The sequence below is a fragment of the Prionailurus bengalensis genome, chromosome D1 (assembly GCF_016509475.1).
Source record: "Prionailurus bengalensis isolate Pbe53 chromosome D1, Fcat_Pben_1.1_paternal_pri, whole genome shotgun sequence".
NCBI lineage: Eukaryota > Metazoa > Chordata > Mammalia > Carnivora > Felidae > Prionailurus > Prionailurus bengalensis.
Window position 1 is genome coordinate 115,696,982 of NC_057346.1, and position 25,357 is coordinate 115,722,338.

A 25,357-nucleotide genomic window follows, 5' to 3' on the forward strand; every position below is an offset into this window, starting at 1 on the left:
CAAGCCAGCTCGGCAGCCAGGGTGCCTCACAGCCTCAATGCTGTCTGTGGACCAGGCATTCAGAGCCCTGTTTTCTGCCACGGGGGTCCTCCTGCCAGCCTGTATGTTCCGCAACACAGGAAGTCTACAAAAACGCGAAGTTGAGAGTCAGAAAGAAAGAAAGAAAGAAAGAAAGAGAGAGAGAGAGAGAGAAAGAAAGAAAGAAAGAAAGAAAGAAAGAAAGAAAAGGAAAGAAAGAAAGAAAAAGTTAGAAAGGGGTCGGGGGTGAAGGCTGGAGAGCATCAGTTTGTGTGTCAGATCTGGTGCTTCATTTTTGGTGTGGGGCAGAGGGAACAGTTATCGTGGTTATGAGAGGGTCCCCGGGGCTCCCTGAGGTGACCCAGGTGGTAGAGATGGACAGGGGCGGGGGGGGGGCTTCTTGCTTGGGGGCCAGGTAGGTGGGCATCAGCCTCTGAGGACAAAGAAGCTATGGGAAACACTCAGGAGGGCCTCACTGCCGGTTAGAGTTCAGTAAGCCCCCACATACAGGGCAGCAATGCCCCCGATACCCACCAAGTGCCACAGTCAGGCAGTCAGGCTGGGGGTGGTGGACTGTGTGGCCACAGCAGGCCTGGCTGGTGGCTCTGTGTTCCCTGGGCCTCCTGAGGTTCACTGGCCGACAACCCAGCCTCTTACCACTTCTCCTTCAGGCAGGATCTGGAGGTGGGTCCAGGACTCACTCAGGGTCCTGGTCTGGGGTCTCCCTGGAAGCTGCTGGTAACAAACAGCCCCTCCCCTTTTGGTGCTGGTATCCATGGCAGCACTGTAAAGCCTTTCTTTCCCTAGGCCTGCTTGGGTTTCAGGCCTCAGGTGAGTGTTGGGGGTAAGGCCCTGGGTCTGGGGGCATCACGGGCAAAGGATTACACCTCTGGGGACCTTTGCCTTAGGCTGAGGGCAGGACCTCAGGTCGTAGAGGGCAAGGGTGACAGAGAGACAACAGGAAATGTGCAAACATCCTGGTGACATGTTGCTTGGGGAAGGGGGTGGGGGACAGTTATCTGCTGCCTTGTCCTGGTCAGAAACACACAGACATAGACACACATGTGGCCGGCAATCTGGTGTCCTGGGGGCATGCACGTGCGCATGCACACGCACGCGCGCACACACACAAGGGCATTTTTGGAGTGATGCTGTCTAGGGCTGTCAGACACAGGCACACACTTGTGGCCATGAAAGAAGAGCCCCACGCGGTACCTACCCATGGGACACAAGGATGACAGCCACACTACCCATCTCAGCTCCCCCAGGAACATCGAGGATGGCCCCTGAGCCTTGCCAAGAGGCTGAAAAAGCTGAGAGACAGGCTGCCTTATCCCTGGCGGACCAAGAGCCGGTCAGTGACCACCCGGAGCCTCCAGCTGGCCCACCCAAAGACCCAGTGGCTCCTGCATGCCTGAAGGACACCAAGCCCAGCTCCACGCCCGTGGTCTTCCCCGTCAACCTGCGGTAAGGAAGCGAGGGAGGGGTGGTCAGCTGGAGGGCAGGGCCTGATCAAGTGGCAAGGGTGCTGGCATTGCAGGTTGGCCCCTGAGTCCTTGGACCCCCGCACCCTGCGGCTGCTGTGGGGTCAGCGGGAACTGGAGATCCAGGCTTTGCGGTGGACCATCCGGAACCGCCAGAATGCCCGGCACTGCCACATCCTGTACGAGGTGGCTGGACTGCCACCCGAGAGGTGAGCAGCAAAGCGCCAGTCCTTCGGCCCAACCCAGCCTCTGTCCTGGCCTGAAATGGCTTTTGTCTGCCCTCATCCCCAACCGCTGGGGCTGACCAACACTCCCACCTGATAATTACCCTGACTTTTGCCTCTAGCCCTTATCCTTACCTGACTCTGACCCCCCGACCTAACCCTGAAAGAGTGAATGTGCTGTAAACCTGCCCAGACCCTGACTCGAAACATGTCGATGGCCGCTGAACCTAGACTCGACCTATGACCCACACTTCTCAGAACCCGACCTGGCCTGGCCCGGTGGGACTCTGTGCCCTTAGGCCTCCACTGTCAGTGAAGAGGAGCCCCTCCTCCTCCCTTCCTTGGCTACTGACCTTGAGGTGGGGGCTGCTGAGATGGCCCCTCCCCCAGTTGCTCACACAGGCAGGAGAAGCTCCTGCAGAACCAGGTCCAGAAGCTGACTCTGGAGTTGAAAGGGCAGAAGGAACAGGCCCAACTGGTGAGGGGCAGGTGGGATCAGGAGTTGGTCAGGGGACCCAGGCTGGGGTGAGGATCAGGGGCCAGGTAGGGGCTGGCTCCGGGGGTGGGGAGAGGGCCCTGCCCCACCCACGCACCCTCCCGGAGCAGGAGAAGTCCCAGCTGGAGACTGAGCTGCAGGCGTTCCAGAGGTCCTGCCTCCTGCAGCTGGCCCGCTCCTCCTGGGTGGGTCGCGTGCTGCGATCTTCCACCGGCAGTGTGGAGGTAAGCCCCATTCGGCCCACCCTCCCGCCTCCCGCGTCCCCCTCCCCATCCCTCCTTGGACTTCCCTTGGAGAGCCAGGGTGTCCCTTCCAGGCTGGTGCTTCCGCTGGGGGGCCCTGGCCTGCCTGAGAAGCCTGACCCCCAGGACCGTGGTCTAAGGCAGGGAGGAACCCCCTGGCTCCGCCCACCTGATGCACAGCAAATGTGTGCCTGGGGTGCTGGTGAGGGTCCAAGGGGAGAGGCTCGTTCCCAGGCTCCCGCCCACTGGCCTCCGCTCCCCTTCTGAAGGTGGTAACTGCAGAAACGCTGATGGACTCCAGTGACCTCTCTGAGAATGATCAGGTCCCCTCTACTGGAGAGGTAAGCAAGGCCCCCGTGTGATTTCGTGGCTCGGTGGGCCCGTGGGAGGGGAGAGCCATGTTCCTGTTGCTTCCTGGCCAGGGTTTCCGGCTGGAGGACGTAGACTGGAACAGCATTGCCCATCGGTATCCCAACCTGCTCGCCAACATCAAGTCCAACTCAGATCAAAAGTAACTGTGCCGGCCAGGGACTCCTGCGGGGGTGAAGGGAGGAGAGGGCGTGCCTTGGCATGTGTGCACCAGAGTCCAAGATCTCCCCTTAGTGTCCCTGGACGAGCCACTGACACCTCCCAAGGTCAATTCTCTGATCTACAGGAGGAGGTGAAAGTTGAAGGGAAAGGGCTCCTGAGCCATCACAGTCCATCTATGGCCTTTCTCCCAGGCTGGGTCCCAGGGACTGGAACCACAACTCGGGGTGCCCCGCCCACCTTGGGGAGGTCAGATGGGGGCAGGGCTGGAGTTCAGAAGCCAGAGCCAGCAGGCAGCAAGCAGGTCAGCAGACTGTGGCCCACAGGCACCCCTGGGCCTCGCCATCCCCACCGGCCCCAGTGCCTGGCCAGTGGGGCTCGGAGCTGCATAGAGAGTGTGTGGAACAGCATCTCAAGAGCGTCGAGTGGCGTTCCCTGCCCTCTGTGGGCACCAGCAGCTCCGGGGGCAGGGACTCCGACCCCGGCAGTGGCTGGCTGGCTGAGCCTCATCGCGTGCAGAAGGTGACGGGACAGCCACCCTGCGCTGCAGGCCGCAGTTCTGAGTTGACAAAACCACACCGGAGGAGCTTCGGCAGGGAAATGCAGGCACTGCCTGAAGGTGGGGTACGGCGGGTCTCCCTGGTGGCTCCTCCCTCCCCCCACCCGTGAGGCTGGGATCTCCGCCCCAAACCCTAAACAGCCGTCTCCAGCAGCTTGGTCTCCCCAACAGCTCAGCGCAAGGCCACTGGGGGCCTCTCCTGCCTCATCCCCAGGGGTGTGGGTGGCCTTGGGTGAGACGCTACCTCCTCTGCACTCTGGCTCGCTCCCTCCCACCCCTCCCCAGCACTTTGAGCTGTCCCTCCTCTTCCCTCAGCCCCCAGGGCCATCCCTCCTGCTGTGGATCTGACCCCTGGAGCTGTTCCTCTCCCACATGCGGCCTCAGGGTACTGCAGGTTAGTCTGGCCTCACTTTCAATGTCCCCAGAGGATGCTCCATATGGAGGTCCTCTTTCTGACAGGTCTCTCCCTGGATCCCTGGAATCCCCCCCTGGGACCCACTTGGTAAGACGGTCCTGACAGGGGAGTCCTGTGCAGACTCAGATCACCGGCATCCCAGGCGCCGCCTCCGTGGGAGGGGAGGGGGGTGACACGGGGTGGGGGTGGGGGATCCCAGCAGGGGTGGGTCTCCTAGCAGGACCGCGGTGGAGGGGTGCCCAAGCCTCTCTGCGGTGCCTCTACCCTCCCTGCTCACCCGCCCAGCCCCATTAACTCCAGCCTGAAGATCGTGGCCGTGAGCCGCAAGGAGAGGTTCGTGCGCGTCCTCAACCAGTCGCTGGAGGAGACCGCCGACCTGGGCGGCCTCACGCTGCGGCAGCTCCTGTACGGCTTCCCGGTGTGCATGTACCGCTTCCCGCCGGGCACGCTGCTGGCTCCAGGGCACCACGTTACGGTGCGCCCCGCTCCCCGCGAGCCCTCGTGGCCTCTGCTCCGGCCCCCACCGCCCCTCACCCGCCGCCCCGTGCTGTCCAGCAGGTTTGGGGCGAGGGCCCCAGCAGCACCAAGAAGCAGCCGCCGTCGTCCTTGGGCCAAGAGCCTGTCCACTTCCATTCCGGCCGGGGATGCGTGACTCTCCTCCTGAACCCCAAGGGCGAGGTCAGGGTGCGTCTCAGACCGGGATGGGGTGGGCGGAGAGCCCCGCGGGCTGGGGGTGACCGCTGTGCCCCTCCCGGCCGGCCCGCAGGTCCTGAGCGAGCACCGGGCCCCCCACTGCGTGACCCCGGTCTCGAGGATCTTCGCTGACAACACCGACCTCTCCGTAGACCGCTTCCCGCTCTCAGAGGACGGGCTTGGGGCCGACCCCGGGGAGCAGAGTCGCGGGCCTCGACACTCGCGCGCGGGCAGGGTGCGGGAGGCCGGAGCCAGACGCCGGAGGCCCGGGTGGGCACCGCGGGTCCCTGGGTCTCCTCTGCCTCCCAGGACCCACCCCCGCAAAAACCGTCCCCCCAGACTCCCTGCTAAGGGACCATTCCCTTGCCTCAGGTCCAATCCCCTCTGAGGCCGCTCTCCAGACGGGTTCCCGTGCAGGACCACCACCCACCTCCCCAGGTCCCGTCCTCGCCGCCCCCCCGCCCCCCCAGTAATTCAAGAGCGCTCCCACGCGGCGTGCCCTGCAGGACCAGCCCCTGGCTCCCGCCTCCCAGGCCCCTTCCCCTCCAGGACTGCCCTTCCCGCGGGCGGGCTCCGGACCTCACGACCCTCCTGCCCCACCAGGACGCGGGGCCTCTTGCTGCGGCTGAGCACCAGCAAGCTCTTCCGCCCGCGGGAGGTGCCGGCGAGGCCCGAGGCCGCCGAGACCCGCAAGCCCGAGCTCCTGCCCGCCTTGCCCGGTGAGCGCACGGGGACGCGGAGGGCGGGCGGACCGGCGGGGAGTGGGAGTCCGGCCGACCCCATCCCGTCGCTGTCCCTCGCAGAGGCCGGGCTGTGCCTGGAGCACTGCGGGGCTAGCAAGGAGCACAGGGTCCGGGTGAGCGCGCGCGCGTGCGGGCTGTGGCGGGATACCGGAGCTCCCGCGGGGTCCTCCTCCCGGCCCCGCCCCGCCCCTCCCCTCCCCTCCCCTCCCCTGCGCCGCTCGGGCTCCGCCCCTCCAGGTGTGCCGGAGGAGCGTGGACCGGGGCTGCCCGATGGTAGCTCTGTCAGTGCAGAGCACGGCCGAGAGCAGATACGGCTTCCGCTTCCTCCCCTGCCCGCCGGTCACCGCGGACCCGGGCGCTCGGGTGTAGAAGGTGGAGGGCAGCGCGGGCGTGGGCGCCCAAGGCCGATGGGCCGCGCTGGGAGAAAGTCGTGGGAGACCAGCAGTGCCAGCTGCACAATTTATTGAACCAACGTCGCCTACGAAGTAAACCGCATTCATGTACACCCGAGAGTCCTTAAAGCGGATTCGCTTGGTTTTGGGGTGCCCTATCCCAAGGGAAGGGCACTGGCTGCCCTGTCCCTGCGTGGGCGAGGACCCGCACAAATCCCCCAGGGTCGGGGGGCGAGGGGGGCCTGGCTGCACTCCGGCCACCTCAGCCTGGGCCCGGCCTGTGTCCTCCAGGTTCGTCGCTCTGACCACTCCTCCAGGGAAGGCCGGGCCCCATGGAAGGAGCGGGCAGCGGGGCCAGCGGTGGGGAACTGGGCTCTCCTATTCTGGGCTCTTCCTTGTGCCCACCCCTGGCAGTTCCAACCCCCCCACTCCCTTCCACCAAGAAGGGTCCCTCTTATGTCAAGCCTATTTCCCGCCCCCCAACACACTCTCCAAGATGCTCTGGGTTCCATGAGGCCAGAGTTCACATGGGGCTCCCACGACCACACTGGGGCTCCTTGGCCCGCAGTCCAGGCCAGCTTGGCAGTGGGTGGGGGGTTACACTAGGGGTGGGATTGGGCTGGGGTGACAGGGTTCAGGTGCTGCACGCACCGGAGGCCGGGGAGGTCTGGCTGCTGGATCCGGGGCTGGCTTTGGGCTGGGACATCCTTGGGCTCGAGGGTTCGGCCCCGAGGCCACCTCCAGGCCTCTTAGAGCTGTCACCGCAGCTAGCCCCTGACCCAGGCCAGGCCTCAAGCTGCCTAGGGCTCTGAGCCTACGCCTCCTGAACTGCAGGTCTGTGGACCCCCAGAAGGTGTTGCTGGAATCAGATGGCAAGGGGAACTTAGGGGGAGAGGGGATCAGGTTACAGCCTGAGGTCCTAGAAGACTCTGGAAAACAAGGAAAGAGAGCTTGTCAGACAAGGGTCCCCACAGGGATCAGTAGATGGGGCGAGGGCCACCACAGCAAGGTGGCAGTGTCCCCTGGGACCCCTCCCCCAGCCCTTCACCCCCTCACAGCGGCACCCCTCCCCTCCACTTCCTGTGCTCCCCTGGGAGGCTGTGGCTCTGCGGCCTTGTGACTTTGCTGGGGCCACACCCACTTCTGGGCATGCAGAGGCCACAAAGTCTGAGCTCTGGCTTTGGGTCACTGAGTCGCAGCACCAAGAGTGGCCCTGGGCCAGTTCCTAACACTCCGCTATAGAGTGAGGCCCTGGCACCCCCCTCAGGGCAGACTGGGAGGTGTGGCCGTGACCAGTGAGTGCTTCCCTGGACCTGGCCTGGAGTGGGAGGCCCTGGCACCCTTCTGTCCCTGGGTCCCCACTGTCTGTTACCACTCCCGCTGGCTGCTCTGCCTGTCCTCTGTCTCTCCCCCCCCCTCCCCCCCGCCCCAACAGCCCAGGCACAAGGCCACGCAGGGAAGGGCACAGGCTTTGTCTGTCCTGTCCCTCTTCCATCCTGGCCCTTTTGACTCCCCAACCCACAGGAGTGTCATTCAGCCAACCTTTAAGCCTATGGCCTATGAAGGGAAACAAAAATAATATAAAAACAGGGAGGGGCACCAAACAGAAGAGACTCTTAAATATGGAGAACAGAGGGTTACTGGAGGGGTTGTGGGAGGGGGGATGGGCTAAATGGGGGAGGGGCACTAAGGAATCGGTGCCCTATATGCTAACTAATTTGGATGTAAATTAAAAAAAATAAAAAATCAAATGAAAAAAAAAGCGCCTATGGCCTATGTACTTGCTGCCCCTGCTTACAATGCCCCCTTCCCAGGCTTGCCCCCTCAGTTCTACGCGTCAGTTCAGACCCTCCCTCCAGGAAGCCTCCCTGGGCCCTGCTGCGTGAGGGTCTCTACAGCCCCCCACGTTTGTTCCATGCAGGACACTCGCGTCCTGGGCCCAGCACAGGCCCTGTGTGCAGGGTAAGGGCAGCACCCTCCCCGCCTCAGTCCCCTGGCCCATTTGGCGGCCTCTCCCCTCCTTTGGCCTGTGCCCTGCTCCCTGCCCAGTGGGCCTGTCCTGGCCCCTCATTGCCACCCTACCCTCTCAGTCCAGAGCCCCTGCCCCTACCCCCTTTTGTCCAGCCCTTGGGGCATTATTATCCCGAGCGCTCAGGGGAGGAGGACTTGGGATTGGAACCCTTGACTGTAAGTCCTCACCATCAGGAGAGGCCCTCCCCGTTACAGCCCCTCTCAGGGTCCAGCTGAGGAAGGGGACCCAAGCCGATGAATGCTGGTCTGGGGCAGTGAGTGGGGTCACTCTCAGTACCTGGGACCAGACACTGGGGGCCAGAGGGAGTCCTGGGCTTAGATTCGTCCTCTTGTTCTTCGGGCGTCCCCCGTGGGCCCCGGGGGGCTGTGGCACCTTCCTGCTGGGACTCCAGGTACCTACTGGGGAGGGGACCAGAGGGGGGAGGGGGTGCAGCCCTGCCCTTAGGGCCATTCCCAAACGAATGTGCTCTGGGGTGGTCCCCCAGCCTCAGGCTCCCACGGCCAGCTGCCCCAGCCATCCGGGGTACCTAGGCAGAGGCCCCTCCCCTGCCATGACCTCCCACCAAACCAGGACATGCAGTGGTAGGGCTGGGGGCCGGGAGGGGCACCCACTGAAGGTGCAGCTCCCTCCGGGCCTGGAGCCTAGCCAAGGCCAGGAGGTCACTGCTGTCTGCAGGGTCAGGCCCTGGGGTGGAGGCACTGGCAGCCAGGTCCTCCTGTGGGGCCAGCTGCTCCGGAGGTGTCCAGGCCTGAGGAGAGAAGGGGCTGGTTTGGGGGCACAGCCTTCGAGGGGGCTAGGTGGGGGGCACCCTGAAGGCAGGACTCATCTGGCTGTGCAGGGTGTTGGGGAGGCTGGGACTTCTGGCCAGCAGTGACTGTAGGCCAGGGCATTGCCAGGCCAGCACACGGGTCCCCTGTGGTAGCACTGCAGTTGTGACCCACTTGGGGGTGACAAGCCACACCTGGCACTGGTGTCGACGCTCCCGCAGGCCTTTGGTGGGGTTTCCGCAGAGGACTCGGCTACCACCTGAAGAAGAGGGGTGGCTGGGTCTGTTCTGGGGCTGAGGGGCTGCGGGGTCAGCTTTGTGCAGAGGTGGGTAGTTACCGTGGGTGAGGTTACTGGTGTCGTCCTGTGGAGCTGGGTCCTTGGGAAGCAGGCCTCCCGGCAGGGGACCCCCAGTGACCAGTAGGGAGAGGGGCCGTGGCCTGGGGGCCCGTGGCTGGGTCTCAGGCAAGGAGAGCTGGGAGCCGAGTGTCCGGATGGGGGCTCCGTGGGGATGATCTACCCGAGGGTCAGAATCAGAGGTCACGGAAGCACACGCCAGCCAGCCAGCCCGTGACACTGTCCACAGGCCAGGGACCCCCGCCCCCTAACACGTGTCTGTGTGTCTGCAGGCCCACACGCCACCAGGCGCTGCTCTGCTCACAGGGAGGTTATCCTGGCCTGGACGCAGGTATGCGGGGCTCTGGGGACAGAAGGTCAAGGCTGAGAAGGGATGTGAAATATGGCTGCTCATCTCTGAAAGGCCTAGGGGGGTGCTGGGGGGTGCAGAGCTCTCTTCCTGGGGGCAGGGGGGGGGCGTCTTCTGGGGCTCCAGCCGGTAAGGTCTCCAGGCGGGGTAGGGCAGCCCTTGCCAGAGGGCAGGGGAGTGGCCGCCATACCCAGCCCTGGGAACAGGCCTTCGTAGACACTGCCCTCCTTGATGGCCTCCTTCACCATGAGCCAGTCCTGGCGCAGCTCCCGGGGGGCCGGCACGGCCGTGTGTGTGGCTGGCACCTCATCCAGGACCCGCAGCTGTGGGACGAGCTTCCTCACCTCTGCCTGATAGTTGTAGCCGGGGGGCACCTGCAGGGTGGAGGGCGTGGCAGGCCTGGGTCTAGCGGGGCCCCTCCCGTGGCTGATTCCTCCAGACCTTCCTGTGGGTGCCGGCCTGGGTCACTCTTGGCCACCAGGGACTGCGGGGACCCTGGGCTCCCCCCATCACGTGAACTCACCCTCTAGGCTCACAGCCAAGGTCCAGTGGTGTCCTCTGGCCTGTGGAGCTCCCCTGAGCCCAGAGCTGTGGCCTAGCTGGGCACCACCACCCCGTGGAGGCTAGCAGGGCAGGAAGAGTGCGCTCTGGGCACGGGCAGTGCGGGGGTGTGGGCAGCTGTGTGGGGTGTGCACAGGCCTGCAGGAGATGAGGGGGGCTCTGGACTGGGCGTGCACGGGGCTGTGTGTGAGTGTGCGTGTGTGATTCCACGTGCAGACCGAACCGGACACGCGTGGTTCCATGTGGTATGTGCATGGGCCTCACGGGGGTCTGTGCGTGGGCTGGGGGTCTGTGTGCACGTGGCCCCGTGGGGTCTGGTCCCGGCCTAGAAGGTCTCCAGCGATACCAGAGAATGAGTTCCCGGTGAACAAGTCACAGGGTGCAGGTGGACTGTGCCTGGGGGACGCGCCTGGGGACGATCCCGCCGCCCTGCCTGGACATGACCAGCTTCCGGGTGGGCGGAGAGGCCCCTGGGGCCGTGGGAGGGCCAAGAGCATCTCCCCATCCCGCGCACGTGCTTCCCCGGGCGCCCACCAGACGCACCTCGTTGGAGGGGCTGGGCCCTGGCCGCAGGCACACCAGGTTGCCCTCCAGGGTGAGCGTGGCCAGCCTCGGGCACAGCTGCAGGTAACACACCTGCTCCAGGACCTCCACGCTGTTACCCTCCAGGTCCAGGACCTCCAGCTGCTCCAGCAGGCACAGCGGGCTCAGGTCTGAGATGTTGTTGTAGGAGACGTAGAGCTCCTGGGACAGCAGGGGGCCTCAGCCAGGGCTTGGCCGGCACCCTCTCCCCAGCCCGGGGCACCACAGACCCACCTTCAGGGCCGGGAAGCAGCCAATGCCATCCAGGTCGGTCAGGCCGCAGCGGGCCAGCCACAGCACCCGCAAGCGGCCCAGGGAGGTGCCCAGGTCTCTGTGGAGGGCAGGGTCGCCTGGTCAGCGCCGTCCTGGGCTGGAGGGCCACGTGTGCGTCCACGAAGGCCCTGTGCTATGCCGCGAGCCCATCCACCACCCGCATCTGGCTCTCTCCAGGTGCAGGGCTGCCCATGACCTGTGGCTGGTGCGTGGCAGCCTCCAGGCTGAGGAAAGGGCCCCGGAACCCCCTGCCTCCCTGCCTTCCCTCCTTGCTGCAGCCTCCCGGGTCTGGGCACCGGCAGAAGCCACCTCCTCCTGCCCACCCCCCCGGAAGGCTGGGTCTGGCAGAGGGGAGGCACCTTTGGGCGGGGTTATTTGGCTGAGCCGCACCCACCCACCATCTGCTGCAGTGGGGAAGGGGGGTTGGGCAAGGCGGCCCTGCCCCAGTGGGATCAGCCCCACTCCCTTTCTGGGCCGTGCTTGTGGCTGGCTGCCCCAAGTTACACCCCCTCTGCCAGCCAGTTGTGCCTCCAAGACCTCCCCCACCCCTGCCCCGGGCCGTCCCCTGCCCAAGCCTTGTCTTGGCCCATCGCCCTCCCTCTGCCGCCACTCCCCTGCAGATGGGCAGGCCGGTGCTGCCTCATCTTAGAACAACGCTGGCGCTCTCTGGGCCCACTGCTCCCTGCAGGGGCCCTTCATTCCTGGGTGCCCCCTGACAGGGCGTATCCTTTCATCGGGTTCGGGGAGGTTCTTGATGGCATTTCTTTTGAATTTCTCTCTCCGTGTTCCCCGTTCTCACATCTGGAGCTCTACCAGTCCTTCCTCGGTTGTCTGAGGATGACCCTCGTCTTCTTATCTTCTCTCCCCTGTTTCCATCTCTCTGCCTTGTCTTCTGCTTTCTGGGAGATTTGCCCATTTTCCAACATTGCTACTGATGTTTTTATGTTGGCCGCCATGTCTGACTCTTAAGTGCCCCTCATTGTCCTCTGCTCTTTTTTCGTAGTATGCTATTCTCGTTTTGAAGATGCCAAGAAGCCACATCTTCCGTGTCTCTCGCGGTATCTGCTGAAGTTTGGGGGTTTTACTCTCCTCCCTCTATTGCCTAGTCTCCCCTGGGACTTTTCTGTGTCGTGTTGCAGGCACCCTAATATTTCTAGTTGTACCATTAATAGCTTCTTGGGCATTCGAATTGGGGGCGAGGGCCTGAAATGCTGCTTAGGAGAGCTGCATTGCCGGGACCGTGACGTGGGGGGGCTTCCCTGCCGGGGCCTGGGGTGAGGGTGGGGACCAGTCGCTGCAGCGTGACTCCTGTGCTCCTGAAATCGCACCCCTGCGTTTTCTCGCCTCGGGACTTGGCGTCTGCCCTTCTCCCTGCTTAGCTGTTCCTGTTCCTGTGTCCTCCTCCCAGCCCTGTGACATCCGATGGCTTTTCTGCACGGCTTGGTGACTTCCTCAGACCTTCCAGTGCACATGCCCCCTCCCCCCACCATGGTGATGTCTGACCCACAGCCTCACCTGGCTGCCGTCCCCCCAACCTCCACGTCACCTTTGTGAACTTCACTCCCGTTACGGGGTCTCCACGTTCACCCCCAGTCCGCTGCAGCCAGTGTATCTTCCCATCATCTCTTAATTGGCTGAGGTCTGTGTCTAGTGACTTCTTCGAGAGGGGCCAATCAAACTATTTTCCTTGATCTGTAACTTATTCCGAAGCATTGGTTGGGCGTGGAATTCCCGTTCCTGCTTTCTTTCCACTGGGCATGTGGGCATCACCCCACCTCCTGGCCTTGAGTATTTCTGTAGAGAGGTCCCAGGGAAACCACATGACTGGTTCACCTTCAAGGAGGAGGTGATGCCTTTCCTCGGCCGCCTCCAGATTTCATCTTCACGTCCAGTAACTTCGTTAGGGTGCGTTCCAGTGTTAGCTGGCCACCTTCGATTTTTCCCTTCAACGTGTGGTTGAAAGTCCTCTTTTGTGTCTCACACGTTTTCTTTTCTTAAAACAATTTTTTTTTTACTTTTATTTATTTTTGAGAGAGAGAGACAGAGAATGAGAGAGAGAGGGAGACACAGAATCCGAAGCAGGCTCCAGGCTGTTGGCACAGAGCCTGACGCGGGGCTCGAACCCACGAACCGTGAGATCATGACCTGAGCTGAAGCCGGACACTCAACCGACTGAGCCACCCAGGCGCCCCTCACAAGTTTTCTTTAACCTTTAACTATTTGTTCTGTTCCATTATTTCGGTTTCCTTCTGAAGCGATTACAGTTACGTGCCCAGCAGACCCTCCGCCTGCCCTCCACCCTTGTGCTTCGTCCAGACGCCGTTTACGGACAGGTGTGGTCGTTTTGACCGTTCCTGTTCTCCACGCGGCACGTTGTGCTGGGTTTCCTGCAGGATCTCTTTGGAGTGTGTCTTCATTTCTGAGATGGCATTATTGTCCCATTCCATTTCTTTTCAGAGTCTGCTTGTGACCTGTGGCTCAGACCCGAGGGGCACGGCCAGAGTGGGCTGCGGGGTGGGCTAGGTGGCTACGTGCCCAGCTGAAAGCGGGGAGTTCCGGTGTTACAGAAGAGTGGGTCCGGGGGAATACCTAGCAGATTTTGCCTCATCTCAGATTCAGTAGGAAGATTACCGAATATTTGGAAGCAATGACAAAGAGCAAAGCACGCGGAATTTGTGGAACCATGCCTGACGCCGTCCAGGAAGACAGAGCTGCACCTTCAAGTGTGTTTCTCAGAGAACTAGAAGGGTCGCCACAACAGAGCTTCGCATTTCGCGCAAGGAGCTGGAAAGAGGACAACAGCACATTTCAAACAGAACAAGAAGTGAAGACACAATAAAGATGCGGGCGAGACGAGTAACAACCAGACCGTACAGAAAGCCAACAGAGCCGAGAGCCGACTCCGCAAAAAGTTAACGGACAACCTCCCGCAAAGCGAAGGTGAGGAGACGATGCCAACAAATACACGGCATTTCAAAGGAGGAAGAATTACAGCCAGCGCAGCCGTGGCAAACAAGCAGAAGACACTGTAAACAAAATACAGACCAACATTTTTGAAAACCTAGATAAAGCGGGCACGCAAGGAAGTGCGAAACTCGGTTAAAGAAATTAAGTGGTGATGGTCACCCCCCAACCCTCACAGTCCTCAGACCTGGACTGGTTTTCGTGAATTAATTTAAAAATGTTTATTTATTTGTTTTGAGAGAGGAAGAGAGAAAGAGAGCAGGGGAGGGGCAGAGAGGGAGGGAGGGGGAGAGAGGGAGAGAGAGAGAGAGAGAGAGAGAGAGAGAGAAACCCAAGCAGGCTCTGTGCTGTCAGGATCCCGACGGGCTGGATCCCACGACCCTGGGTCGTGACCGGAGTCAAAAGCAAGAGTCGCACACTCAACCGACAGAGCCACCCGGACGCCCCTACCGGTTTTAAAAGTAAGTTGTAATTAGCCACCAAGGAGTCGACAATGTCGATCTTCCACAACAGTTTTGTACACAAGAAGTTTAAAAAATAGAGCCGTCGAAAAGGACAGTTAGAGGGGGAGGCAACGTAGGCGTCAACCCCTGATCCCAGAACCAGGGAAGTTCAGGGCAGGTGAAGGGCTGGCCCTCGTGAGCACGGACAGGAAGACTGCCGAGCAAATAGAATTCAAAGTCACAGTGATGTTAACTCAGCGTGACCCAGTAGTCCTACCGCAGGCGCACAGGGAAGGATCACCACCACCGATGGGGTCCAGGAGTATCGTTTCGTGATCGTGTGGACAGACGCAGAGAAACTGAGACACGTGCCCGTTCAGACAGACAGAAACCAAGCGTGCCCGCCGCCGTCTTTGCTCGTATTTCACGTCGTGCCGGGGGGCGGGCCCGCCGAGGCTACGGGGTGAGACGAAGAAGCGTGTGGGCTAGAAGGGAAAGTTGCCGGTCTTTCTATCTTCAAGACAGAAACCCCGACTGAACTAACAAATTACTGGGGTTCTAGGAGAGCTTGGCAGTTTTGCTCCGTCGAAAATCAAGACACGAGGTTGCCAGAGACAAGACCCACGAATGAGAGTCGGTAGTGCTGTACTGATGGAAAAGAAATCTACGCTACATCAGCGTAGTTCTCTACGCTTATAGTAACCAACCAGAAAATACAAGAGAAACGGAGCCCCACACGTGATTGCAAAAATCCCGTAAACATGTGGGCCTTTAGTTCTGGTCTCAGGGAGGCCGATGTCCTGCCCTGTCCCAAGCAGCAGTGGGGACGGGAGGGGTGGCTCCTGGCTGAGCTCACGCCGCCTCGGTTCACGATCACATTCTGTTCCTGGCGGCTGGTGCCGGGGAGTGTGACAGGACGCGGTTCTGCACAGAGAAACGCAGGACGGACGCTGGGAACCTGCTTGTTCTTACTGTCAGACGCAGGAGGGCACGTTGCCCGTTACAGGATGAAGGGTGTCCCCCCTCCCAGCAACACGTAAGTCAAAGTCCTACCTGCCAGCACCTCAGGAGGCGACCCTGTTTGGAGAAGGCGTTGTAGCACGTGTAATTATTAAGACGAGCTCCCCGCGGTGCGGGGTGGGCGCTAATATCGTCTGGTGTCCTTATGAAAAGGGGACGTGGGACGCAGGTGGGGACACAGGGAGGATGCCGTGTGAACGTGGGGGCAGAGACGGGGCGGAGGCGCCGACGAGCCAAGGGGCGCCGAAGAAGGCAGCAAGCTGCCCCCGCCCCCCCCCCCCCCCCAGCGGAGCGGAACGAAACGGCTCCTCCCTCGCAGCGCCAGAAGGAGCCAGGGCCGTCCACCTTCGCCTTGACTTCTGCTCTGCCTACCCGGGAAAGACTACATCTCTGCTGCTCGGGCCTCGTGCGTGCCGGCCTCGTCCGCGGCCTGGAACGGGGCTCGGCCCGGGTGCGCGCTGGGGGATACAGCGTCCCGTGACCTGCGGCGGAAGGCTTTCTATCCGATAACAAACTTCCTACCTAGGGGAAGCTTAAAGACTCCGTTAAAAACGTAAAAGAGCACACGGGTGGGGAGCTATTCATCTCCGTGAACGTGTATGGGTAACAAATAAACCCGAGGTAGCAGGTGAATCTTTCTTCGCTGCAAGGAGAATTCGGAAAGAGTCGTGCGCGCAACGCCCGACAAACAGATCGTGAACGTCAAATACGAGAAGCGTTCGGGAGCAGCCCGGTCGTTTTGGGAAAAGGAAGGCGACGAGGAGGCCGTCGGACACGGACACATGAACACACAGCCCTAGGAGTACAGGCAGCGTGGCACTGGTGCAGGACAGACGGACAGACGCCGCCGAGAGCTCCCACGTCCACATCTGCGCGAGGACCCGATAAGCGGCAGAGTGGTCTGTAGGGAGGCGGTGGGTTGCTGGAGAGACGGTGTCGGGAAAAGGGGCTCATCGTACGGCAGGAATTAAACTGGGTCCCGATCTCATGCCGCCATTGAAGGCGACCTCGCAGGTAGAGACCGTAAGAGTGAACGAAAGGAGAGGCAGAATAATCCCGCGACTCCGGGGACGTGGACGAACTTCCTGGATGAGACCCAAATCACCAGCCAGAATTGACGGACCGGGTCAAAACGAAGGGTTTCTGTGGAAGCGAAGGCCGCCACAGGCGAGGTCAGCGGGGGCAGGCGGGCTGAGGAGCCTCGCAGAGTCTAAGCCACGCTCAGCCCGTGGGATCAAGAACATCCGCCTTCACGCCCGTGACATTTCAGCTGCTGAATTCTCTCTCAGCCGCCGACGAACAGACAGACGTTACGTCAAAATCATTTTCCAGCCCTTAAGATACTGCCCGAGATTTTATTTTTTTAAGTAATCTCTACGCCCAACGTGGGGCTCGAACTCACGACTCCAGACCAAGGGTCGCACGCTCCTCTGACTGAGCCTGGGCGCCCCACCCCGGCCTGAGATTTTAATGCCCTTAGTATGGCTGTTATCAGCTAAGCCGCAAATGAATTTACTGGATTGCCACGCTTAATTAGATAGCTTCCTTTTACAAACTGTTGTCCACTTTCAGCCCGTGGAGATTTGCAAACCTCGTGTGGCCCAGTTTCAGGATTCAGGAAGACAAAACTTAAAAGACTTGCTACACTTGTCGCTGTTGTTATCAAGGGACAGAACGTGTTTTCTTGCAATTTATGATCGAATCATTTTTCTTGGAATTGGGTTTTTTTTTTTTTTTGTTTTCTTGGAATTGAATTATTTTGTTTTGCTACAAATGACGTATCCTATTTCTTAATTTTATAATACGTTCCACTTCTCTGTAGTTTTCATCCTTTCGTTTATGAGTTTTATACACCTCATTATTCGCTGAGCTAATCTGAAGCCTCCACAAGGAAGTAAACAGGATTTTTTGTCTTTGTTGCTTTCTCTGTCAGAACACTGCTTAGCCACATGCTCGAGGCACGTTCCTGAAATCCCACTTTCTAGACCCTCACAGCAGACACGGTGCCCTCTGTGCCCCCTGAGGCCCGTTCTCTGCTCTGGCCCTTGGGGCTGCACCTAACCTTTATTTGATAAATAACAGTATAAATAAGGAAAATCAAGAAAGCATTCGAAGGAGGTTGCTTCATAAATACCTTTCTGGACTCCCCTAGACATGACTGGGTGCTGAGAGCCCATTTAAAACGTCTGGATCATTTTCCAGAATTCTGACCGGACCCCCTGCCTCACGCTGGCCCGCCCTGGCTACGTAAAACCCATTTTGCTCCGACACCAAAAACGGTCTGATGTTGCTTCAGCTTTGCTCTTTCCGGCCAATGACGTAAACAAAGGACGTTAATCTGTCTTTGGTTTTTTGAATTTTGTCTCTTCAGTTGATGACTCACGCGCCATTACGTTTTACGTGCCCCGCCGCAGGGACGCCTGAAACCCTGAAGGCTTGGGTGGTATCGGGGCACCCACCGGAGACCCCTTGCTTGTTGGGGACTCTTTGCCAAAGATGGGGAGCATCTTCCGGGCACCCCGTGGTGGGTCCTTGGAGACCTGGTGTGACCAGCCTGAAGCTGACTACAGGCTCTGAGTGGTGTGTGTCACTCTCAGCAGGTGCCTCCAGCAAACTGGGGGTGGGTGACACGTGCCACACGTCCCAGAGTGAGGCTGGAGGGCGGGCATTAGGGCCCGGACACAGAGGCAGCAGGAGGCCAGGAGGCTGTCGGTGGGGACCCCCCCCCTCCGCCGGGATCCCAGGGCAGGTACTCACCTCACGGAGCCCAGGCAGCTACCGTTCAGCTTCAGCTCGCTGAGGTTGGGCAGGTGCACGCCTGGGGGCCAGAGGAGGGAGAGGTCAGAGACTAAGCCTTACCCCTCACTCACCTCTCTGCACCCTCCAGAGACATCCGTGCTCCTTGGCCCCTGATCGATGGCCGCTCTGAGTCCTGGAGGCAACCTCGCGGCTGTGTGCTTCACACGGGGCGGGGGACACCTGAGCAGACGGCCCGTCCGGAAGGCCAAGAGGCCCCAGGACTCCAGGAGTCCACTCGGAGGAGGGGCGCCCCATTGGTGTGGCGGGGCCGCCACGGCTTGGGTCCTATCCCCGAGCCACATCCCAGATCCAGCCACAGGCACCCCACACCATAACCCGCACCAACTGGCGGCTCTGTTCCAGAGCACAGGAACCCCCGAGCCCGTGTCCTTGTGCACCCTAAAACCCCCAGGGAAAGGGTTCTGAGCTAGACTCCTTCCAAGAACGGGGCATTGACCCTGCAAGACAGTCCCCGATCCCTGAAAGAGGGATGCAGGGCAGGCCCGTGGGGTGCGGCGGTCCAAAGACCGAAGGCTGGCAGGGAGCCCTCCAGCGAACGGACCCTCACGAAGTCTGACCTTGCCAGCGGTGGGGTGTGGACAGGGAGGGGCTCTCACCGAAGTTCCCCAGGCTGCTCTCACGGGTGCTGACGCACATCTCCAGCATGCCCACCAGTCGAAGGTCATCTACCTGGGCCAGGGCGCGCTGCAAAAATCAATGAAGAGTCAGCCCTGGGGACTGGACCGCGGTCACTCCTCCCCAGTCTCTGCCTTCGGCTGTGGGGCTGGAACAGGGGGCAGAAATGCCCGTGCCTCATCTGTGTTGACCTTGGCCAGGGATGGCTTTGGCTGGCGGGGCTCTTTGCAGACAAGGGCCTGCCCTGAGGGTGCCACTGTCCAAATGAGACCCAGGGAACAGACCCAGTGTGTCGGAGCTCGGCGCCCAGTCTGCTGAGCGTGGCTGAACCACAGCCCCCCGGACCCGCGGACCAGCATGCCTGGACCCACCCACGGCGGCTGGGTGTTGTTTGTCACGGAGCGTGGCGGCCATAGCGGATTCATACAGAACGCGGGAGCTAGGCACGGTTCCCACGGTCCGCACGACAACGCGACTAAACAACGTGACTGATTTGGGACCGGGTTGGGGGTCTGAAAAGGCAGACGCCTGTGCCATGCGAGACAGTCTCCTGCGGTAGCCTGGATGGCAGAAAACGTGCACGAGGAGCTTGTCGCGTTGAGTGGAGAGGTCCCAGCATGCTGCGGGCGGAGTGAGCTGAGCCCCCTTAGTGCCCTTGACAGGGGGCTGTCCAGAGGGAGGGGACAGAGCCCCGGAGGTTTGGAGCCCGTGGGTCTGAAAAATAAAATGGCCTCTCGATTCCAATCCGCAAGAGAGAAAGCTGAGAAGGGCTTGCAGGTAGGACGACCCAGTGAGCCAGTCTCAGGGACGAAGCCAGCTTGCCCGGCACCCACCGCACCCGCAGAGGCCCCGGGCTCTCAGGAGAGGCCCCGGCTCGCAGTGACAGAGTCCGCAGAGAGGACCGTGTCCGGACATGATCGCAAGTGTGGCTTTCGGTCCTGGCGTCGGCCGGACTCATTCGTACGGCGAAGCACACGGGCTGTGGGCCTCTGATGACCAGGCCGCCGCGGCCCGGACTGGGGGTCACGGAGGTCGTCCGCAACAGCGGCCCTTTCCCCAGCCGGGAGCCAGGCGGAGAAGGGGGCCCCAGGATGGACAGAAGCCACACCAGGGACAGAACGATCTCCAATCAATGCGTGTTCCCAGCACAGGGCACCCAGACATTTGTTGGGTGGGGGTCAGTGCCACCAGACCAGGGCCCCCCCCTTTCAACTGGGAGAGGCTGGCGAGGTAGCCTGTTGTGTCCCCCTCTGCAGGCTGGCTGGGGGGCCACGCTGGTCCTCACGCTCGCCTGGGTCTCACGGACAGGCCCTTCTTCGGATGTGTGCGGTATAGTTTCCTCCCCGGACACTGGACTCGCCTGAGACGGGGCGCGTGGGGACTCCGGGAGTGTGCAGGGTCTGGATGTGGGGGTGGGTAGGCTGCCACTCACGCCGGTCACTCCTCCCCTGAATTAGAACGGTGCGCCCATTCCCTGGCGGGCGACAACACAGACCCCAGAGCAGGCGGCCTCGTCCACGCTGGGCTTGGCGGAGGGAGCCCACGAGTTTGCACCTGGGGTTCGCCCGCTGCTCACCCCGGCGTCGGCCCTGAGCAGGGTGGTCCCGTGTGGCCCCTCGAGCCTGGATCCCAGCGGGAGCCCGCGGGGCGACTGGGAGCAGGGCAGCCTCAGGACGGACACCCGTCTTTGGAGCCAGAGTCTGGGAGGCTCACGGTCAGCGTTATGTGGCCAGAGACGACACACGGGACACAGCGATCCCCCTGCCAAGGGGTTGGGGACTGCTGGTGGGCGCCTGAGCGTCAGCGAGATTCACCCGGGAGCAGTCTGAGGTGGGCGTCCACGTGGGTCTGAGGAGACAGCTTCGTGGCACGTTCGCACCCCGCCCGGGCCTGAGGTTGCGGGGATCCCAGGCTGTACAAAGCCTTCTGTGTGACGGGGCCCTCTGGGGAGTGTCCCGCCGGCCATCCGAGGAAGGCACGGCGGCCATACCTCCTCCTGCAAACATCCTCCCTGTTGGGCACTGTCAGCCGAGAAGGAACACAAACGAAGGGAAATGAAACACAGACACTCCGTTGAGCACCGGGAGTGTCTGTGGCTCCGCGGATGCTGGGGCGGGGGGCCGGTGGGGAGGGGTTCCTGCACCCGGACTGCAGCCGCCTGGCCCAGAGCCTGTGTCCTGTCTCCTCGGCTTCTGGCATGAGCTCACTTCCAGGCCCTGAGGGTGCTCACGGCGGGCTCGCTCAGTCGGCCTGGCCTAACTCCTGGTGTGTGGTGCTCGGTGGGTGCTGAGGCTAGGTCCTCGTGGGGGAGGTGAGGGTCACTCCCCTCCTTGGCCCTCCCTGCCCCTGCTCTGCTCCCAGCCAGCTGCTCTGTCCAGCAGAGGACGCTCCAGCCCTGTGCCCAGGTCGACTGGTGCCCGAGTCCCCTCTGAGAGCCAGGCCGTCGTGTCAGGGCAGCCCGGGCTCCCCGTGGCCCTAGGGGTGCCTGAGACAGGAGCACCACCCCGAGCTCTGTGCACACTGTCCCCCTCCAACACGTCCGCCCGCTGTGTCTGAACCCAGACCTCACTGGCACCAAGGGACACAGGACCCCAGAGCAGGCCAGCACGGAGGTGGCCTGCAGCTGTGAATCCGTCTCTGTCCCCTGGGGCCCTGTCAGGGGGGGCTGTTGAGGAGCTGGCGGAGGGCCGTCCCGATGTGCTCCGTGCTGGACCAAGGCACTGGGAAGTCTTGGGCTCGCAGGGTGGCTGGAGGGCTGCACGCACAGAGGAGCCCGTGCGGAGCGTGGGGACAGGGGCCTGGCAGGCGAGTCCCACCCGCGCCGATCTCTGAGTTGGCCGGGGAGGCAGGTGGGGGCCTGGGGCGGCCAGGTTTCCTTCTGCCGCACGTCGGTGAGTATGTCACGGCAGGGTCTCCAAGGGACCCCTCTCCATGAGCCTCTCACCCTCTTACCCCGTGCAAGGGTGGGTGTGGCGGTGCCTGCAGCTGGCGGGGTCTGCCCCCTCGGCATGGCCAGCAGCGGGTGACGTGCAGAGCTGCCCAGAAGGGTCGCTGGGCAGGAATCGGGAGCCGTGGGGGCTCTCCGCGTCCTGGTGGGCCTCAGGACAGGGGTGGGGCTGAGAGCCCCAGATGTGGGAGAAAGCCTTCAGCAGCTGCCCCAGACGCAGTCGGTGGGACCCCGGAGTGGCCCCCACTTAACCAGCTGGGCCCGGATGCCAGGGCTCCCCTACTGAGGTTGTGTTTTATCTATCTATCCCCGGTGGTTCGCACCTGCTGTGTGCCGGGCACTTTGACGGCTCCCCACCCTGTCTCCTGCCAGGATGACAGCCGCTTGAACGAGGGGCTCCTCAGGTTCATGGAGCGGTTCACAGAGGGGTCCCTGGAGCCCAGCACACAGCGGGTACCAGGCAAATACCTGTGGGATTCCTGCCCGGCTCATTCCCTTTGGGGTCCTGAATGGCGGGGGCACATCTGTGTCACCAAGCACCTGTGTCACATAGCAGGGCTGAGAACGTCTGTCAGCCAGGCAAGCCTAGAGGGCTGGGGACCGAGGGCAGGCCGGACACCAGCCCTGGGATGCTGCCCCACGCGGAGCCCTGCGGCCTGAGCCCCCAAGCCCTTGGCACTCACCAGTCGGGCAGGTGACAGGTACTCCTCTACCAACTGCTCGCCATGGCTGCCCGGGTCCTTGCTCTTCGGGCAGGGGTTGTGCGGGCCTTGCCAGCTCAGCTCCCGCACCAGGATATCGGCTGTGCTCGGCCAAGGCCGGTGGGCTTTGTCCCAGGCCTGGTCCATTCACATCCAACCTGCTGGGGATGGGCAGAAGGTAACGATGCCAAGCCTTTGCTCTCCCTCAGATCTGCAGCCTGGCTTAAACCCCTGCACAGCCAGCCCCTGTGGGGCTCCCCCTGTCCGGCTCTGGGGGGCTGTCACTCATTTAGTTTCCCCCTGCCTGGGGGCCTCGTTGCACACCCCCCCCCCCCAGTCCCCTGCTCAGCCTTAGCTCACACCCCACTTGGGTCTAGGAAGGTCATCCTCCAGGGCCCACAAGAGGGGTACTGGCTCTAGACTCCCCTATCTGAGGTCCTACGTAGGCTATGAGATGTGGGCCCCGGGGGGGGGGTGCCATTGGCCCCAGGTCATGGTTGCTCTGTCAGCTGTGACCAGCAGCAAGCCATTGCCTCAAGCCCTGTGCTGTGCGTCTCCCCGGATGGTCTCCAAGCATGGGGGCCCAGGACTAGGCTCTCAGGCGTTCCCCGCCCCCCGTGCCCGCTGAGCCCCCTCACCTGAGGCAGCTGCCTTTTTCCACCACGGGTCAAACATTCAGGCAAGGGGGCGGCATGTGTCCCCAAGTGGCACCTGCAGGAGAGAGGTGGGTTGGCCTCCTGGCCAGGTCACTGTGCCCAGGGGATCTGAGACAGGCGGGACTGAGGTCACAGGGCTCAGAAGTGAGCAGGTGCCGAGATGCATGGGGCTGCCAGTGTGGGGACTGGCCCTCAGGTGCTTTCAGTCATCCTGATGAGGGACCTGGAGCGGCTGAAGAAGAAGTCAGGTGGTGGCTGGCTGCATCCTCTTTCCAAAAGGGGTTCCGGGTCTGCCACCGTGGACTGTCCCTCATGGGCTGGGCTCCCTGGCATGCTGTCCCTCCTGAGGACCCCCAGCCCCAGGCCCCACAGGTGTTGTTCAGTGTGTCCCTGAGCCACCTGCACGAGGTTCGCCTGGCACTGGTCCTTAAAGATGCAGATACCCGCCAAGCCCCGGACCTGGGAATCGTCTCTGGGACAGAGCCAGAAGTCTGCCCGGGATGTTCTGGCCACCTCCCTCCAACTGGGTTGAGGCCTCGCTGACCCCTGCCCCTGTATTCCCTCCTCTCCTTCCTGGATTTACTCTCCTTATAGGTCTGACTCGTTCTATGGTCCTCTGCGTTTTACAATGCATCCTGTCGAGTGAGCACCTTACCCCAAGACAACGCGGGCTCTGTGCGGGCAGGATGCTTGCGCGCTGTGTCCACAACGTACAGGGCTCTGCGCTAGTCACCAGCCACTGTTCTTATCTATCAGCCTCTGTGGACGTTCAAGACGCATCCTCTCCGCCATGCTTAGGGCAGGGAGGGTGGCCAGCTGGGCTCTGACAGAGGCCTTGGGAGGGTTGCCGAGCCCTGGCTCTGTGCGCCTCAGTGACCTCACCTGGAAAGTGACACAAACACCCAGGATCCAGGGAGGCAAAGGCCATGGGGTTTCCAGCCAGGATTTCTTTCCAAAAGTTCCCTCTGCTGCCTGCCTTTCTCTAGCTGGTGAAAAGCCGTAAGCCTGGCAGGAGGACCCCACCACTGTGCCTCCTGGCAATGTGACGGCCACCCCACTCCCGGGCCTGCCAGCCTTGTGGAGACGGGAGTGCGTGGGCTGGTCAGGCTGCAGCCCCAGGATGCCCTTGGCAGCCTTAAGGGCCAAGCCCACTGCTCCTTCCTTCTGTGCCTGACAGCAGGTGAGCAGAGGTCCTACCCCTGACGGGGCCCAGAGCATCGGTCCCGTCCAGCCCAAAGGTCTCAGGATCCAAGGAGCAGGGCCTGTAAACACTGTCCCCTCACATTCGTGCACTGGCTGGAACCTGTCTGTGCTGTTCATGGCTCTCTACTCCCAGCCCCTGCCCTGCCACTCTGCGAGCCCTACAAGCCTCCCAGGTTGGAAACCCATGGGGCTGTCTGTCCCCACAGCCCAGGCTAATGCCAGTCCCTGGTCTGGCTCATCAGCTCTCTGGGTCCCCTCCCCCCTCCAGGCCTTCACCACAGCGGGAGGAGCTCTGAGGGCAGGGCCTGGTCCCCTGTGGGTCTCCACCACGGAAACTCCCAGAGCAGAGTCTGGGTCCCTGCCTCCCAATCTTCCCCAGAGGCGGGGAAGGGGCCCCAAGCCCCTCCTATCCCGGTGAGTGGGAGCCCGGCTACTGGTTTTGCGCAGGGCCCCTGGAAGACCAGATTTGACACCTGGGGTACCACTGAGTTCCCCACTGGCTTTGCTGCTTCATCCTGGGGCCTGCTCCTCGGCCTGTCTGCCCCGAGGCACGGGGGAGACAGCGAGGCCTGCGGCCCCGGGGCCCAAAGGCGTGTTTGGCTCTCACCTGAGGGGTTGGTCTGTGTGCCACCGCCCTGGGCGCCCTCCGCCGCCGGGGGCTCGCTGCGACTCGGGGTCGGTCTTTCTTCCGGGGGCGGGGTTGCGGGCCCTGGGCGCCATGGCAACGGGGCCGGAGCGTCATTTGAATACTCAAATATTCATGAGGCCGCGGGACGCTCCCTGACTCCCAGGTCGAGCCACGCCCCTTTAGCAACAGTTGCTCTGGCAGGGCGAAGGGGGCGGGGCAGCAGCCAATCCGGATCGGGATCGGGAGCGTCGGGCCCCGTAGGCCGCGGGCGCCCCCTGGGCTGGGAGGGAAGCCGGGGCAGAGGTGAGACGCCATCAAGCGGGGACGGCGGGGTGGGGCGCAGACAGGCCAGGTGTCAGCCCCTGCAAAGCGGGTCTCTGGAGCAGACCAGCACCCACCTCTCCCAGCTGGGAGGGTCGCCCGTGAGGCCCTGGCCCTGGCCCTGCGGGATTTACCTCCGCCTCGGAGCGTGACGGATGCCAAAACAAAAGGAGCCCCTGAGGACGAGGCAAATGCAGACATGGACACCAGGAGGGGAGTTTGGAGTGTCCACGCCCGAGAGGGACGCCACCACCCGCTTCCATTTGTGCACCTTCACTTCGCGTCTGTGCGCGTCAGGCGCAGGCCCGGCTCTGTTGTAGCAGCGG

The 25,357-nt window shown here is 62.2% G+C and overlaps 2 protein-coding genes across 7 annotated transcripts; one reads left to right on the plus strand and one right to left on the minus strand.

Moving 5' to 3' along the window:
- Positions 1-1,043: 1,043 nt before the first annotated feature.
- LMNTD2 (lamin tail domain containing 2) lies at positions 1,044-5,909 on the plus strand. The gene is made up of 13 exons (XM_043582146.1): positions 1,044-1,485; positions 1,559-1,711; positions 2,117-2,204; positions 2,333-2,446; positions 2,734-2,805; positions 2,887-2,975; positions 3,319-3,611; positions 3,867-3,945; positions 4,252-4,441; positions 4,525-4,644; positions 4,733-4,929; positions 5,263-5,515; positions 5,640-5,909. Exons 1-13 carry the CDS (start codon positions 1,253-1,255, stop codon positions 5,769-5,771), a joined length of 2,013 nt encoding a protein of 670 aa, XP_043438081.1. The 5' UTR covers positions 1,044-1,252; the 3' UTR covers positions 5,772-5,909.
- LRRC56 (leucine rich repeat containing 56) lies at positions 5,848-25,108 on the minus strand. Of its 6 annotated transcripts, none has more exons than XM_043582141.1 (13): positions 24,690-25,108; positions 22,862-23,111; positions 22,206-22,384; positions 18,557-18,644; positions 17,898-17,958; positions 10,675-10,771; positions 10,402-10,602; positions 9,488-9,671; positions 8,931-9,107; positions 8,788-8,852; positions 8,438-8,574; positions 8,103-8,221; positions 5,848-6,723 (listed from the first exon to the last, which is right to left on the minus strand). In XM_043582141.1, exons 3-13 carry the CDS (start codon positions 22,368-22,370, stop codon positions 6,392-6,394), a joined length of 1,626 nt encoding a protein of 541 aa, XP_043438076.1. In that variant the 5' UTR covers positions 22,371-22,384; positions 22,862-23,111; positions 24,690-25,108; the 3' UTR covers positions 5,848-6,391. The 6 variants fall into 6 exon arrangements, with proteins under 6 accessions (XP_043438076.1, XP_043438074.1, XP_043438075.1 ...); XM_043582139.1 differs by having other exon boundaries at positions 8,103-8,224; positions 22,206-22,381; positions 22,862-22,934; positions 24,690-25,106; XM_043582140.1 differs by having other exon boundaries at positions 8,103-8,224; positions 22,862-22,934; positions 24,690-25,106.
- Positions 25,109-25,357: the final 249 nt, after the last annotated feature.